This window comes from Thamnophis elegans, chromosome 9, assembly GCF_009769535.1.
Source record: "Thamnophis elegans isolate rThaEle1 chromosome 9, rThaEle1.pri, whole genome shotgun sequence".
NCBI lineage: Eukaryota > Metazoa > Chordata > Lepidosauria > Squamata > Colubridae > Thamnophis > Thamnophis elegans.
In genome coordinates this window covers 59,087,748-59,103,548 of record NC_045549.1, presented here as the reverse complement: position 1 = coordinate 59,103,548, position 15,801 = coordinate 59,087,748, and the positions used below count along the sequence as shown (strand labels likewise).

At 36.8% G+C, this 15,801-nt stretch overlaps 2 protein-coding genes across 6 annotated transcripts in view; both read right to left on the bottom strand.

Annotated features, from left to right (window-relative positions):
- The window catches only part of GRIA2 (glutamate ionotropic receptor AMPA type subunit 2), an 87,831-nt gene extending 86,162 nt beyond the window's left edge, over positions 1-1,669 (bottom strand). For 2 of the 3 annotated variants that reach the window (XM_032224057.1, XM_032224059.1), the window contains exons 1-2: positions 1,576-1,663; positions 744-884 (exon numbers count right to left, since the gene is read on the bottom strand). In XM_032224057.1, coding sequence (XP_032079948.1) covers positions 744-884; positions 1,576-1,663 — 229 coding nt within the window. Of the gene's footprint in view, positions 1-743; positions 885-1,575 lie in introns of all 3 variants that reach the window. The other variant, XM_032224058.1, reaches the window with a different exon arrangement.
- A 13,135-nt stretch (positions 1,670-14,804) lies between these two features.
- GLRB (glycine receptor beta) overlaps positions 14,805-15,801 on the bottom strand; it is a 43,377-nt gene continuing 42,380 nt past the window's right edge. For all 3 annotated transcript variants that reach the window (XM_032224417.1, XM_032224418.1, XM_032224419.1), the window contains one exon: positions 14,805-15,627. In XM_032224417.1, coding sequence (XP_032080308.1) covers positions 15,331-15,627 — 297 coding nt within the window. In that variant the 3' untranslated portion in view covers positions 14,805-15,330. The remainder of the gene's footprint in view (positions 15,628-15,801) is intronic.

Genomic DNA, 15,801 nt, shown 5'->3' with positions numbered 1-15,801 from the left:
GATACAGCCATCTCAAGGGATATAAGTGATCCTCTGCCATGTGCAACCAGACAGCCAGCTACCAATACAGGATCCAGAAGAAATAGCTCACAATCACTCTCATTTTACCTACTTCATCTTATGCCGTATATGTCCCACATACATACATACATACATACATACATACACACACATATATGTACATATGTACACACACACACACACATATATATATATGTAAAATATGTAATTATCAGATTTAAAATGTCTACATTCTGCAATAGAAAATAATAAAACAAATAAATAAAAATCCAACCCCAAATAAAGACAAGAATTAATTTCAAGAAGCAAATACACCAGCATAAGTGGGGTGAATTTTAGAAACAAATAGAGAAAATCACACACCCCTCAGACATGTGGGCCTCTGATATTGAGAAGGGTGGGGTCCTTCCTAAATTGAAGCCAATTTCTATAAAACAGAAAGAGAACTGTACTGTGCTTGCAAATCAACTGCCAACGTAAGCTGTACAATCCAGTTTGAAAGCTGAGGGGTGGGGGATGGAGGGATCACAGGGAGAGATAGGATGGATACTTCATATTTTAAGCTCTTCACCCCTCCACCAAGTTTTCCCAAGATTATTTTGGGAGAGATACATGCCAAAATCATTATCCTCATTCTTTGCATTATTCACAATGGCAGTTGCATCCCCAACCCTACCAATCTAGAGAACACAATGGTTCCCAAGGAGAGATTGATTACTCACATGCATTGGTGACAGCAAAACTGTTGGCCACCTCCAGATTGTCAATGTGCGGTGACAGTCGGAATTCTGAAGTGGAAAACTGAACCATTCCTACACGAAATGCACTGTATTCCTGATCTGCTCCTCTGGGGAAGAGCCCTCCTGTTGGATGACAGACAAACATAAAAACAGAACAAGAGACAGAAAGAGGGAGAGAGAGAGAGAGAGGACATCAGGGCTGAAGGCTGAGCTGTATCAGCTCTGCTGGGGGAAATAGCTTTGGAACTTGCCTTAGACTAGAATGGCCTCCAATCTTACTGATGTTAAGGACAATCTGTCCTAATCTACAGTAGTGGTTATATCTTGCTGCTTTTCAGCAATTGCAAACCCTGATTAAGTTTGGTGGACAGGCTGAGGGTGGGGGCGGGGACCACTCTGAATATCCTTCACCATGTTAGGATATGCATCCTTCACTGATCCAGACCCTTTCTGATTTTTTTAAACAAATCCATTCATGGGATCTGATTTCAGGGGGAAATATCATCTGCACAACTGGTTAGCAAAGGGGATTCTCTTTTAAAAGCCATTTGCGGAAATGAACTGTTTTTTAATGGGGGGAAAAAAGTACAGCTGGGAAGCAGTCATTTGAATTGCAAAATAGGCTATTGGGAACTGGTCTCTAAAGAAGGCACACTTTACATCCATTCCCTTCGGCAAAGAAGCTCAATTTAAGTTTGCATGCTGTGAATTGGGGTTCAATCAAATCTTCTTTAGAGGAAGAACAAAAAAAAAAAAAACCAACCCAGATTTTGAGAGATGAAGACAAAAGGTTTGCTCTGAAGAGGACACTCACCTATTTGTATGCCGTTTGAGTAGACCCCCCAGATGAATCCCCAAATCAAAAGAGCCAGGAAAAGAGAAATCTGCCGATTTTTTTGCATTGCCATGAAAAGTAGAGCATCCACCAAGCCAGAAATATTCCTTTGCTGCTGCTGCTGCTGCCGCCTCCTCCTCCTCCTCCTGGTCTTCCTGTTCCACTACTACCGCCTCCTTCTTCCCTGACCGTTTCTCGCTCAGCAAATTAGATCCTCTGCATATTGAGCAAGCAGCCGAAGGACTCGAGCTGGAGAGGATCTCCCAGCAGAAGCAAAAGGATCTGGGTGCTGGGGGTGGGTGGGGAGGGTTTGGCCCGCTGCTGCAGTGCTCTTGAGGCTAGCCCAAGGAAGAAAGAGGCAGCTTGAATGCAGTTTTTCAATGCTGCTGTTGTGGTCCCGACGCTTCGGTACATCCAGCTCCTTCGTAGGCTATCACACACATTCACCCCTCTCTGTCACACACACACACACACTCACGCGCGCACACACACCACACATGCACACACACGCACGCACTCCCGGAGTCCGGGCAAGGCAAAGGAAAGGAAAGAAGCAGGCGTGCGCGTGCCCGCTGCGAGTGCGCCCCCCGCCCCTTCTTTGCTCGCCCCGCGCAGGCCTTGAAGCGGGGAGAGTGGCTTCTTCTGCCGCACGGCTCTCCTTGTTGAGGGGTTTGCCGTTTCAGCACCGGGGACAGCGCCAATGAAGCCTCTGTTCGCAACCAACCCACTCCTCAGCCCGCCCCCTTATGCTGCAGTAAAGCTCATGGCAATTGGGGTTACTTTGGCTCCCTCCCTCTCCGTCTTATTACGATAAGTATAGCCTTTTGGTCTCAGAAAACATGGTGTGGGTTGCACAAGACGCAACTTAGAAATTGCCTGGGTTTCAAAGCTCCTTCTCCCCACCCCCGCCCCCGTCCCCGTCCCCTACTCCGCTGATTCAAGGAGTATCTTCTTGGAGGAGGAGGAGTTTGCTGCTTGCTTTGTGTATGCTAATCCCCTTTTGAAAATCATACGTGGTGGTGCTGGAGGAAACGGTTTTGGGGAGAAAAGGAAGGGAGAAGCTCCCACCTACTGGATTCTGCTTTCCTGAAATTCTGACTAAGCCATCTTTCTGAAGAGGCACACACCCACATACAAAAATAGGAGACGCAGTTAAATATGGTTCTGAACAAGCTGACTGCCAGATTTTTGGGGTCTGCATTAAAGTTAATGGAAACGCTGATAGGTTCACAAAGCGTGTCACCACGTTGGATTGCATATATAAGAAATTAATTCTGTATATTGAAAGCAATAGGGGACATTACCAGTTGCTATTTATTTGTCAAAAAGTTCATCGAAGGCCACAATAGGGAAAAAAAGTTATATTCCAATCCAGAATTAGTATTCAGAATAATAATTTAGAGCACTCATTCTTAAAGAGAAATTAATTACACCTAAAGGCATAATTTGAGCCTATCCTGAAGGTAATGGAGCAATTTGTAATTGCTTCTTTGTGAATTGAAAATCCACTTTGGAACTGTTCTGCTTGTGAGAAACAATAAAAATAATATTTTTCAGTGGATGGATGGTGTATTTTTTATTATTACATTTATTTACTAATAAGTTGGGTTATGACATTATTTGAGACCAGTGAAAAAGATAATTGGGTCAAACAGTGTAAGCAGCTCTGTTTTAGAGCAAGGAGAAGAACACCTTTAACAGTAGCAATGTAATTTCATTGTGTTTGAATTTTAGGGCAAATCCACAAACTATATACTATTCCTGTTTAAAATACTGGAGGATAGTTTCATATTCCTGTAGGAAGTTATCACCCAGCCCTCTCCCAGAAAAATGAAATATCCTAGGAAATATTGAAAAGGCAGAATATTTCCCTGGATGTGAAAAGGAAGAAACATGCTTTAAAGAGAGAATAGCTCCCTGTAGCTTCCTGCCCCCATCTCCCTTTGTCAATGAGCCATTAAAACTTTACCTAATAAAGGTAGTATCAGCTTTTCACAGAAACTCACCACACGGCATCTGAGAACTCAACCAAACTTGGGATTCAAAACACAGCCTAGAGAGTTGCCCCTGCATGGCCCCATGAGAGTCAGACAACCAATCAGAATACAAGCTCAAGATCAAAGGCCAGAGAGGGCATAAAACCAGGGACTCAGCATCTTAGTCCTTCCTTCTTTTCTTCTTCACCCAACATTGAAGCATGTGGTCACCTTTTCTGTTTAGGACTCAAGCCATGTGATCCTGTCCACCAATAAACCATCTTTCCAAGCAGCCTCCATGTCTCCAGTGTCTTTTTCCCCACTTGGAGCCGAATCCAGAAGGACATTTCTTTCATCATTCCTAAATACCAAATAAGGTATCTCTGGGTACCAATTTATTATGGTCCTATGGACTCTGAACAATGATGATGGAGCTTATGCTTTGTTTTTCTTGTCTTACAACATTTAGCTTCACTTTCCATTTTTTAAAATTAAAAATATAAGAGGTCCAACTTTTTGCTTCACCTTCCAATGTGACTTTTTGTTTCAGATTTTAATATGGATTGGCAAGAATATACACCAGTTATTTTCAAATTGGAAGAAGAAGAAGAAGAAGAAGAAGAAGAAGAAGAAGAAGAAGAAGAAGAAGAAGAAGAAGAGGAGGAGGAGGAGGAGGAGGAGGAGGAGGAGGAGGAGGAGGAGGAGGAGGAGGAGGAGGAGGAGGAGGAGGAGGAGGAGGAGGAGGAGGAGGAGGAGGAGGAGGAGGAGGAGGAGGAGGTGGTGGTGATTGAAAGAGTTACAGCACAAACATTTAACCCAGTAATATTCCCATCTTCCCTTCAGGCTATGGAGGGAGTCCCTAATGGCTGTTCTTATGCTCAGTGCAGCCATCACATTTATGAGCAAACTGTCCAGAGTGCACTCATGTTATCTATGTGCAAGCAAGCTTCAATTTCAAAAAAAAACAAAACCATAAGCTTAAACTGCCTCCAGTTTACAAGAAGCTTAAACCTGTTTTTGGTCTGTTCCTGACCACCAAATGGAAAGACCCTCCTCAAACATTGGATGATGGGTGGGCTATGACAACTTGATAGCTTGGTATATATATTTTTTCTCATATTTGTGCATTTCAAAGTCAATTTGTTAATTAGCTGAATAACTTTGTGCCTCTTATTTTGAAAATGTTTTTTCAAGATTGTATCTTTCTAAATGTGTTTCAGATTCTGGTAATGAAAAAAGAAATTTTCCTTTTCCTTGAAGATTATATATGTGAACCATGAAACTCAAAACAGATTTTAGTTCTAAGTGCTACTGAGTCTTCATCAGAATTAAACCTTCTTTTTCAATTAGCTAAAATAATAATTAAAAAAAACTAGTAGCAGATCAATCCTGAAAGTTTATATTCATGTCTTTATTTTCAAGATGGATTTCTCAAAACAGACTTATGTAAGATATAGATCCATTGAAATTAATAGGATGTTCATTAGAAAAGTTTAAGGTCAGATTCAAAATTCCTTTTGCATGTAATTAATAATCTGAGTCATTAGTGAATACTATATTATTTAGTCATTCTGTTGTCACTTTATTTGTATATTTATATGTAAGTATCTTACATTAGCAGTTTGGGAGAACTATCAATCAAATATCTACTTATTTATATATTTATTTGTTTATTTAAGATATAAACAAACTCTTTATATCGTGAACCAGGGATGTTTTTTCACCTACTATAAGGTTAAAAGAACAACAGATCAAAGACAAAGTACAATAGTTTTCTTATGTTTGGTAATTTCCATTTTTGTAATTATATCCAGATTAAGAAAAGAATTCCACGATAATGAAATCTCTCACTAAATAGTAAATCACACACACTTATAAACCTGATGTACTGAACAACTCTGTTACATATTAAACTTGGGTTAACTTATTCTGTGTAATAATGTAGATTAGATTATTGATTGGAGTAACTAGGTTTAATTTCACATATCATTTTACAGCTTCATAGATACAACGGGCAAATGAACTTCCTTTTCATCATAGTACACCTTCCAGATAACAAGGGTATATCTTTAATCTTAAAGAATATTACAGGAGATATTTTTTTCAGTTATCAGTGTTTTACTGTCTCTTTCTCACAATTATAGGACTCTTCATATATGCTTGAACTGAAGTCACATGCCTGGTCATCTTTTTACCTATTTGATAAACAGATAATCAAGGCGAAAATAAATAAGAGCATTCATATTTATTCACAAATAAAAGCAGGTCCAAAGTGACCAGTTTTAGCGACAAAAATATTGTAGGGAAGGAGAACTTAATCTCTCAACTACAATTATCATTTGCACGTTTGGATAAAAAAATGAAAGACTATATATTTTGAATATAGAGTAGAGGTTGACTCAGCCTTCCATCCTTCCGAGGTGGGTGAAATGAGGACCCAGACTGTGGGGGCGATATGCTGACTCTGTAAACCGCTTAGAGGGGGCTGAAAGCCCTATGAAGCGGTATATAAGTCTAACTGCTATAACTGCTATACTAAAGATTTGCAGGTTCAAATCACTGCAGGTATTTTGGTCAAATAAAACCTTTTGGGGAAGAATAGACATCACAATAGACAATACTTTATTATATTCTCAAATGGTTTAATTTAGTTTAATTTTGGTTTCAGAATTAAAATGTTGTGAAGCAAGAATAAGTTTTTCTGCATCTTCTGCTGCATATCTTTTGTTCCAAACAATTTTTCCTTGATCTATATATAAATAAGAAAAACATATGAGCAGTGAATGTGACTCCCTTCATCATGTTTTGACATGTTAGATAAATAGATGTATCACCTCCTGACAGTACTAGATTAATGTAGACAATTGCTGGAAAAAAAATAGGAATAGTATGCCGATACACTTTAGCCGATACACTTTAGAAGTATTTGCAAGCTGACTCTTAACAACATGCACATTATTAAATCCATATTTCAACCAGCATGGTTCCTCAGCTTTCTATTGTGGTGTAATAATATGGATGTATTAACTTTCAAACAACGTAACATCTTTCTTTTTGTTAAGTTTAGTTTCAAATTCTTTGAAAGGGTTTAGGAAATATATTCTAAGCAAATTATGAAACTTTATTTATTATTTTTAAAATACATCTCCTCTGAAAACTTTTAAGGCCTAAAAATCAAGGCAAACATTAGAAGCTTAAAATAATATTAGTAGCCTTGTTTATAGCAGTGCCATTTTCTAAAATTATTTTTGCCCATGAAACAAACATTATAACTCCGTTGAAGTTTAGGCACGTGACGGGTGTTAATATTTGAAAATTTATCCAGGTATTGCATTAATTAAAGACCAGTGATTGTGTTGTTGTTATTGTAGGAAGATAGCTGTATTCATCTACGATGACAAAAAATCAAGAATCTGGCAGAATCTTCCCCAACTAAAGTTTTTATTAAAAGGCACAAACTTTCATGATCTCCAGCAATTTTCATCAAATACATAGAGTGGTAAAGCTGAAACAGGTTTTAAACTGTGATGACTGAGAGGGGAAAGATGAAGGGGAAGTTAAACTGGCTATCCATATCAGATTACATGTGAGATCCATTGTTTTGCAAGTACCTGATCAATTAACAATTGTAATGTGTTAACAAACCATTTATGTCTTGATGCCTTCCGAGATTGACTTAAACTTTTTTTCTGTATATGAGTTCAACAATTATTCACTTAATGGTGCTGTTAAAGCCCCACTTTTCTATTATAATTCTTTGAGGCCTGCTGTAGAATGTCCTGGGATACTGAAAGTTCAGATGTTATTTAGTTCTTGCTTTGAGTCCTGATGACAAAGTTATATACATTAATTCTTTTGCACATTTTCCTGTTTGTGCTATATAGAAACTACTGAGATATTGCTGACAGATCGTACCATGTATAATATTAAAGGGAAGTCACATAAACAATGTGACTTCCCGTAGCTATCCTAATTTAATCCTACACCAGTTTATATGCATTTTATTACATGACCTATAGCTAACTGAAGCTTATGCCTTTTAATGTTTTAGATATTACCAGATAACTGAATTAAGTTGGAGTTATGTTGTATATTGAATACAATGTTAATGATAAGGAATGTATTAATGTATTTTAAGGCATTTTTTTTTAATTTGTTGTTTCTTTACCTACTTATATTACCTGGATACATGGTATATGTTAGGTAGTGTATGCATAGTTTAATTAAATAAAACCATTAAAATATTTAAAATACAAGGAAATGTAGGCAGAAGGAACAGTCTTGTCTACAGTGGGAAAGCTGAACTTTAAGTCTTCCAATATATTCTTCTGCCAATTAAAGGAGAGGAGAAACATTTGTGTTTTCTCCCAATTTCAATCAAAAACAACTTGTATAACAGTGATAATACTGATTGCCAGATTACTTTCAAATACATTTTTATGTGCTGGTCTTAGCTGAAAAAGCCCTTCATGACTTGGTCGGTGCAGAACTTCAAACAGATTCACCCTGTCCTTGAGATTCTGTAGGCAAAGGCTTGTGTTTCTTCCAGAGTTCTGTCATATGACAGCTCTACCTCTCTGGTTGCTCACTGCAATCAGAGTGGCCTCCTTCCTGGTTACTTTAGGAAATTATTAAAAATAGGACCTTTTTTTTTTGAAGAGCCTATCAGTATCATCACCCACATCTCTTGCTATTGTTGTTATTCTCTCCTATTTGCACTTTCTTTGGATTTGATGGTCTCTTTTTAAAAAGAATATGTTGTTTTTATTATCCTACTGTGACCACCAAGAGGCAGAAGATTATGGCGGAATAAATAAATGAAAAGATCATGCTGTGAAAGTTCTGTTTTTGGTAGTTTCTGAAGAACAAAAATAACACAGGGTCACTGTTAACAAATTAACACTTGAACTATTTCTCCAAGTCTGTTAGGAGGCCCTCAGAAAAAATCAGGAATGCAAGTCCATAAGTCCTTCAAATAAGTTTTAAATTGTCTCCTATTATTTTAACTATGATCATAGACAAAGTCTTTTATTTTCTTTAAAGGTACATAGCTACTTTCCTGAGCCGAAATAATTTTTAGCTCAATTGGCAGGTTTAATCATTTTTCTCAGCAAGAGAATTTCTTTTATAAATTGCTTATCTTCTGGTTCAGTGTTATATATTGGTTAGTCTTGTATATTAGTGAAAATGATAATGTTTTCTTCAATCTAATTTGAATTAATTTCTGGCAACAATTGTCAACTCTGCAAACATTTTTATACTTCAGATTTATGTTTATTTTTTAAAATTTCTTTCATGTTTAGAATAGAATAGAATTCTTTATTGGCCAAGTGTGATTGGACACACAAGGAATTTGTCTCTCAATGTACAGTACATACAAGCAACAAGAGATAAATCATGATCATAATCATAAAATACAAGCATCATTAAACATAAGATACAACACTCAGTGAGTCATAGGATTCTAAATAATTAATCAACATACAGCATAATAGTATCAGGGTTCCAAATAACATCTAAAATCAAATCAGAGTCCAAGGCAAAGTATTGTTCAAAGTTCTAATTTATTAAGAGAGTTATGGCACATCTGTGAAAACCCGAATTTGAGCTTCCTGGTTTTCCCCACCCAGTTGAGAGTTCATGATCTTGCCCTCACACCCACAAGTCCATCACATGGTCCAATATTTCACTGCCATGCTGGCAGTTCCATCTATCCCGGTCAGGTGCAGAGACAAAGGATGACCTGGAATTCTAGAAAGGAATTTTATTTTGACAACATCACATTCTACTCCTTACTATTTCCCCTCCCAATTCCCCACTAATGAAACAGCATAGTAGAATAGAATATGAGTGTGGCAGGCCAAAGATCCCCAAAGGAACTGGCTGCAGGCCTGACAAATAGGATACTAAATAAAAGCAATCAACATAAATCATAAGATACAAACAACAAAATTATAGTCACAAGAAACCAAGGAAATGGGTAATAGGAAGGATGAGAAGGATAATAGTAATACAATCTACTAGGTGGTGTGATATCCCAGGGCATAACAGTATTGTGGGAATTAGTTGTTTAGTAGAGTGAAGAAGAAAAAACTGTCCTTGTACTCCTTGTAGTTGTTTTGGTGTGCAACGCCCTTTAGTGTTGTTTTGAGGGAAGAAGTTGAAACAGTTTGGGTCCATGATGCGAGGGGTCTGTAGATATTTTCACAACCCTCTTTCTGGCTCATGCAGTATACAGGTCTTCAATGGAAGGCAAGCTGATGGCAGTTGTTTTTTATGCAGTTGTAACTATCTCTTGAAATCTCTCTTGTTTTGTTGCTGTGCCAAACCTGACAGTTGTAGAGGTACAAATGACAGGCTCAATAATTCCTTTGTAGAACTGTATCAGCAGCTCCTTGGGCAGTCTGAGCTTTCTGAGTAGGCGCGAGATATGAATATTTTACATAAATTTAATATTGGAAACTATATAATACAGTATTCGGTGATTCGATGAATAAAGCTATATTGTCAAGTCTGTCCCGACTTAGACCCTTAGGAAAGAAAGACCCTCGACTCTATTTCTTTGAAATGAAGCAAATCAGAAACCAATGTTGCTCCCACGAAAGAGGTGACACATGTTGCAAACCTAGACTGAATATATTGTATTGTTTATGTTTAGAGCTCATAAATATCTATTAGGTTTGGCAGAGATACTATTTATTTATGATTAACAAATCTGGGCTGCAAACATATCTGTAACTATTAGATGGCAATAAATAGATGTTTTCCATATTTCTTTGATGCCATCCAGTAGTCATCCAGATTGTTGTGGTCCAAATCTGGATTATTAATTTTCTGAATATCCATTTCTATGCCAAGAATCAGTCAGCACTGTACGACTGTTCATAGTTGAACAAATATGTAACTGAATTTTAAGACCTAGCAATTTTTAAAGCAATTTAGATTAAGTACTGGGAAAGTTCCATAATATTGTGAAGTAAGCACAATCAAGCCAGATCAAAGCCAAAGGTTTGAGTACAGAATAGGCAAAACCTGGTTCAAAAACAGTACCTGTGTGAGAGACCTTGGAATCCTAGTGAACAATCACTTAAACATGAGCCCGCCGTCTTCAGCAAGAGCCAAAAAAGCTAACGCAATCCTTGGTTGTATAAACAGAGGCATAGTATCAAAATCATATAGGGTATTAAAGTACCGCTTTATAGGTACTGCTTAGTAAGACCACACCTGGAATATTGCATCCAAGTTTGGTCACATTTCAAAAAAGATGTTGAGACTTTGGAAAAAGAGCAAAGATGATTAAGAGCCTGGAGACAAAAACATATGAAGAATGGTTGCAAGTATTAGTAAGGCCAGTCTAGGGAAAAGAAGGACTAGGGGTGACATGATAGCAATATTCCAGTATTTGAGAGGCTGCCACAAAGAAGATGGGGTCAACTTATTTTCCAAAGCAAAAGAAAGCAAGACAAGAAACAATGGATGGAAACTAATCAAGGAGAGAAGCAATCTGGAATTAAGGAGTACCTTCCTAAGAGCGAGGACAATTTATCAGTGGAACAGCTTGCCTTCAGACATCATAGGTGCTTCATCCCTGGAGGTTTTTAAGAACAGACTGGACATCCACCTATCTGAAATGGTAGGTCTCGTGATTGAGCAGGAGGTTGAACTACAAGGCCTCCAAGGTCCCTTCCAGCTCTATTCAGATTGAAAACCCTTTCAAAGCAGCAAAGAGCTGGCAGAAGATTGGCAAATAGGCTATCAAGCAGGCAGGGAAAGAAAGAAAGAAAGAAAGAAAGAAAGAAAGAAAGAAGAGAGAGAGAGAGAGGAGAGAGAGAGAGAGAGAGAGAGAAAGGAGAATGAATGAATAAATAAATAAGTAAATAAATAAATCATGTTTTTATGTTATTTAACAATTAGGTGGATCAAAGGAAATTTCTGCTGGGTGTTTTGTTTTCAGGCATATTTTTTTCTTGCTGGATGAGATAACTTAGATTTTTAATCCTTATGTTGCTTTAAAGTATATTGAGCTGGTTTTATTTCTAAAAACAATTTTACCAAGTTTTTAAGTTACTCTATTCATTCTGCTTGTTTAGATATTACATAAGAAAGTCTAATAGTACATTTACTGATGTTGTTTATTTACTAAACTGTTATTGAGAACTATATTATATAATCAGTTCATACCTTAACCTACCAGTTCCTGTTGTACTAGAATTCCATTGCCTGTTTATTGGAGGCTTATAGGACAAAAACAAAATGGATAGACGGATGGAATGAAGGCAAACAAATGAAGGGATATTCATTTACTCTAACAAAAATACCTGGCAGCAAGACAAAGTCTTCAATAAAATTGACATCCTAGTAAAATCAAATGAAAGTGCTTTTCAATATGAACTACTGACATAAGTACTAAAGGCTTTTTTTTTTTTTTTTTGCAAATTTGTCAGAATATACCATTCTTTTCCTGTAAAATTTATTTTGGTATTTTTTCCAGATCATTTTATTCTTGTGAAGAAATGGTTTGTTTTCTCCCATCTCTTAGATATTCCTCTCTTATTCATTTTCATCTTCACTTGGTGATATTGTTCCCTCTCTGAAAAAGTCCATAGAAAAGAGAACTTTTGATGCTTTTCCTACAGATGTACCTAAAGCATGAGAATCATGGAAGGAAGACTTTATGAGAAAAATAATATATTCATATTCTCAGTCACTTAAGGACAAATTGCAAAAATAGTATCTGCATGATTTTAGAAAGAAAAATGGCCAGAATGGGACATTTGTAACCTAAGAAAGCGGTTTCTAAAGAAGGAATCCATTTTCAAGTTGCCATACAACTGGCTATTTCTTTGGTGGTAAATATCCACTTTGTTGCAGAAACTTCTCTTAACTCCCAGGCCATCACTGGCAAAGATACTAAGCTACAGTCCTTGCACCCAAGAAGCATCATTATTTGAGCACCATGGCTTTACTAAGGTGAAAGATCCCACAAAGATCTCCCTCAAGGAGATAACTCGAGTCATCTTACTGTCAAATGTCCAGACAACTGTATTTTATTTGTGGTATAGATGAAATTGGTGAACTTGAAAAATCTGTAGGGTCCAAAGCTTTCTTTCAAAAACTTTTTTTTTTTAACTTTACAATTTTGGTGTGGTGAACTAAAGGGAGAACAACAATGTGGGTTGCTTGCTGTAGTTATTTTAATTGTTAAGGCCTATTTTTATGATTCTGGAAAAGATGGACTTCTTCTGTTTCAGATTATATGGTTGGTCACTAAATAGAGACATTAAAATTGCATAGTATACTTTGAGATTACAGATTGTACATTGCTACAGATGACACGGGCACAATCCTATACAAGATTGGCTGGCTGAAAAGTTACACCAACTTTTTTCAGGCATTCACTGTAATGCCTATCACTTACAGAGGAAATGAATGATGGGGCTTCTTGTACAACACATCTTGAAAAGTGTTAAATCAGGAACTATCCAATACAGTGTATGTAATGTCTTTATTGGGTTTTTTTCAGTTGAATTTTAATGTTGAAATTATTAGCTAATACTTAGCTGTTGTGAATATTAAACATAAAATAAAAACAAAAACAAAAAACTTTGAGGGAGAAGATGGGACAACATTAAAACTGCATGCAGCAGAGATAAACCCAAACTTGAATCCAAATTAGCACATAAGAAATAGAATTTCCGTCATCTGATTATGAAAAGGGTTGAAAGTATGGTTAATATAAGCGCTGCATGAAGTAGCTAAATTGGAGTAAGTGAAAAAGAGATGCTGGACAGTAAGGACAAATGATAATAGGTAATTAATCCTGGCCAATCAGGTAGCATCCTTACAGGGCTATTAAGACAACTGGAAGGATGGAAAACAATGGACCAATGGTGGGATTGACTAATGCAGAAGTCAGTGGTCCCCTGATTGGTTGTTATGAATTACTGGGTGGTCACTACACTCTAACACAGGGTTTCCCAAACTCTTGAGGAGGTGCAGGTAGAGTCCAGGGGAGCTGTGAAGAGTCTTTTAGATACATTCTTAACAATAATCTACCTTTCCCAAAGTTCAGTGTGTTGTTTTCATTGTTCATTGGTGTTTATTTTGTCGTGTGGACTTTTAGGGGTGTGAGTGTAAATTAAGATTACATTAAAGATTAGGCCCGATGGCAAAGCCTTTAGGAACTCCTGCTCTCAACTTATAATTGCCTTGAAATCATCCTAGGATGATTAAGCATATAAAGTGTTCTATTTTCTATCTAGGCTAGAATTGTATTTTAAATTCTGTACTCTGATTTCTGTGTTTAGGTACTAAAGTTAGATGCCCCAAGAGATGCCTGCTATTTCTTTGGCCCTGTACCTATTATTATTGTTTTTACCTTTTATTTTATCAAGTTTTAGGGGTTCCCTCTTCTACTGCACTTGAAATCCTGATCTAGTTTCAGAGTCCATAGCCCAGTGCAATGATCCACTGAGTATTAGATTAACTGTGTGCATCCGAAGTTACCTTGTTGTATCTCCTAGGACCTTTACTTAACTGATTTTTCCTCTGTATGGATCTACAGTTCACATTTTTAAAAGGTTTTATATGTTGATGGAAGCACCCTATCTAAGTGGATTGCAGGGTTATGCTTCTTTTCTTTCCATGTTTTTGAAGTTATTGTGTTGTAAAAGTGGCAATGACAAGAAAAAATAGGCCTTATTATGTCTATTAATAGATATAAATCTTTGAATTTGATTTCTCAAATTCTTGCTGGGTATGAGGATTGATACAGTATATGAAGCAGATCAGTAAAACTGTGTGACTGTTGCATTATGGTATCTCTGTGTTATTTGTGTGAAATTCAAGTAATGGGATGAGGATATGCCTTTGTGGATAGATATCACTAAAGTACCAGTACTACTTTGAATATATTCTATGCAAGTATCAATAACATTTTAATATTTTTCAGATTGTTTCCTTTCCCTTGTCCTTGTCCCTTCCCTGGCCTATAGAGGCCTTTCTGCTGTAAAGTGCTAGTGTACCTTCAGTTTTGGAGTTTATTTGACTAGGTTTACGAGCTATACTAATAGAAAGAAAGTTTTCAGACCCAAACATCTTCAAATAAGCCAAATTTCACTTTGCTACGTTCAGCAGCATTTTTTCCTCAAATATTATGATGAAACAGTGTGATTTTGATAAATAACATGATTTTGCAAAATGAGTAATTCTCTGATCTTTATTTTTCACATAGACAAGATCAGCGTAATATATACTTTGATCACTTACAAAGTCTACACATTTTGAATTACAACATCAGCTTGTTCTTTCACAGTGCCATTTAACTTTATACAAGAAAAATGGATATTGTCTTTGAAAGTCATAGAGATTTTTTTTAAAAATACTACATATATTAGAATATTGATCTTACTGATACTCAGCGTGCACTTCAATTTCATTGTCAGAAACACTTGGATTCTTGATTATGTCACAAGGGAGTGTTGTCCAATATGTAGTCTGCGTTGTCTTTCATATATTCCTAAAGCAAGATGTGTATGCTGTACATTTATATACAACAGTTGGTCAAGCACAGACATTGCAGTGTCATGCTTTCATTCAAAATCACGATACTACTCTTTTCCCTTAAACATTATAGTCACATAGTCACATTTGGCTCAGTATATTGTTTTGCAAATGCAAATAGTTGTTGCAAGGTAGCCTTCATGATGTAATGAAATGGTGTATATTGCACACATTTTTTTTTAAAAAAAAGGGATTATCATAAATAGACAGACCAGTATATGACATTGAAGAAGAGGAAGCAAAATGGAAATAGTGCTCTTGCATAAAGATCAATTCGCTTGGCTGCTGATGGGATGACAGGTTTGGGAGGAGGAGGCTTCTTGTTGTTCTTTGCCTGAGACTTCCCAAGACCATTGTTGACCTCAATGGGTTTTCCGTAACAGTCATAATTTGACAATTCAAAATCTCTTGGCAAGCTTCCAACAATGCTGAAATCATTGGATCTCAGGTCAGATTTGGAGGTACAAACCTTTTTGCATCGGGTCTCCCCAACCTATAAAAACAGTGTAATAGAAGCTGTGAGTTCATGAACCATTTCACTGCATATTTAGGACAAGTGAACATAAATTAAAATTAATTCAATATGAGTCAGGTGTTAGATTTATGACTAATTTTAATTGAACTGGTATCTATTGTTACTAGGACTCTGTAATTATCTCAATTATTG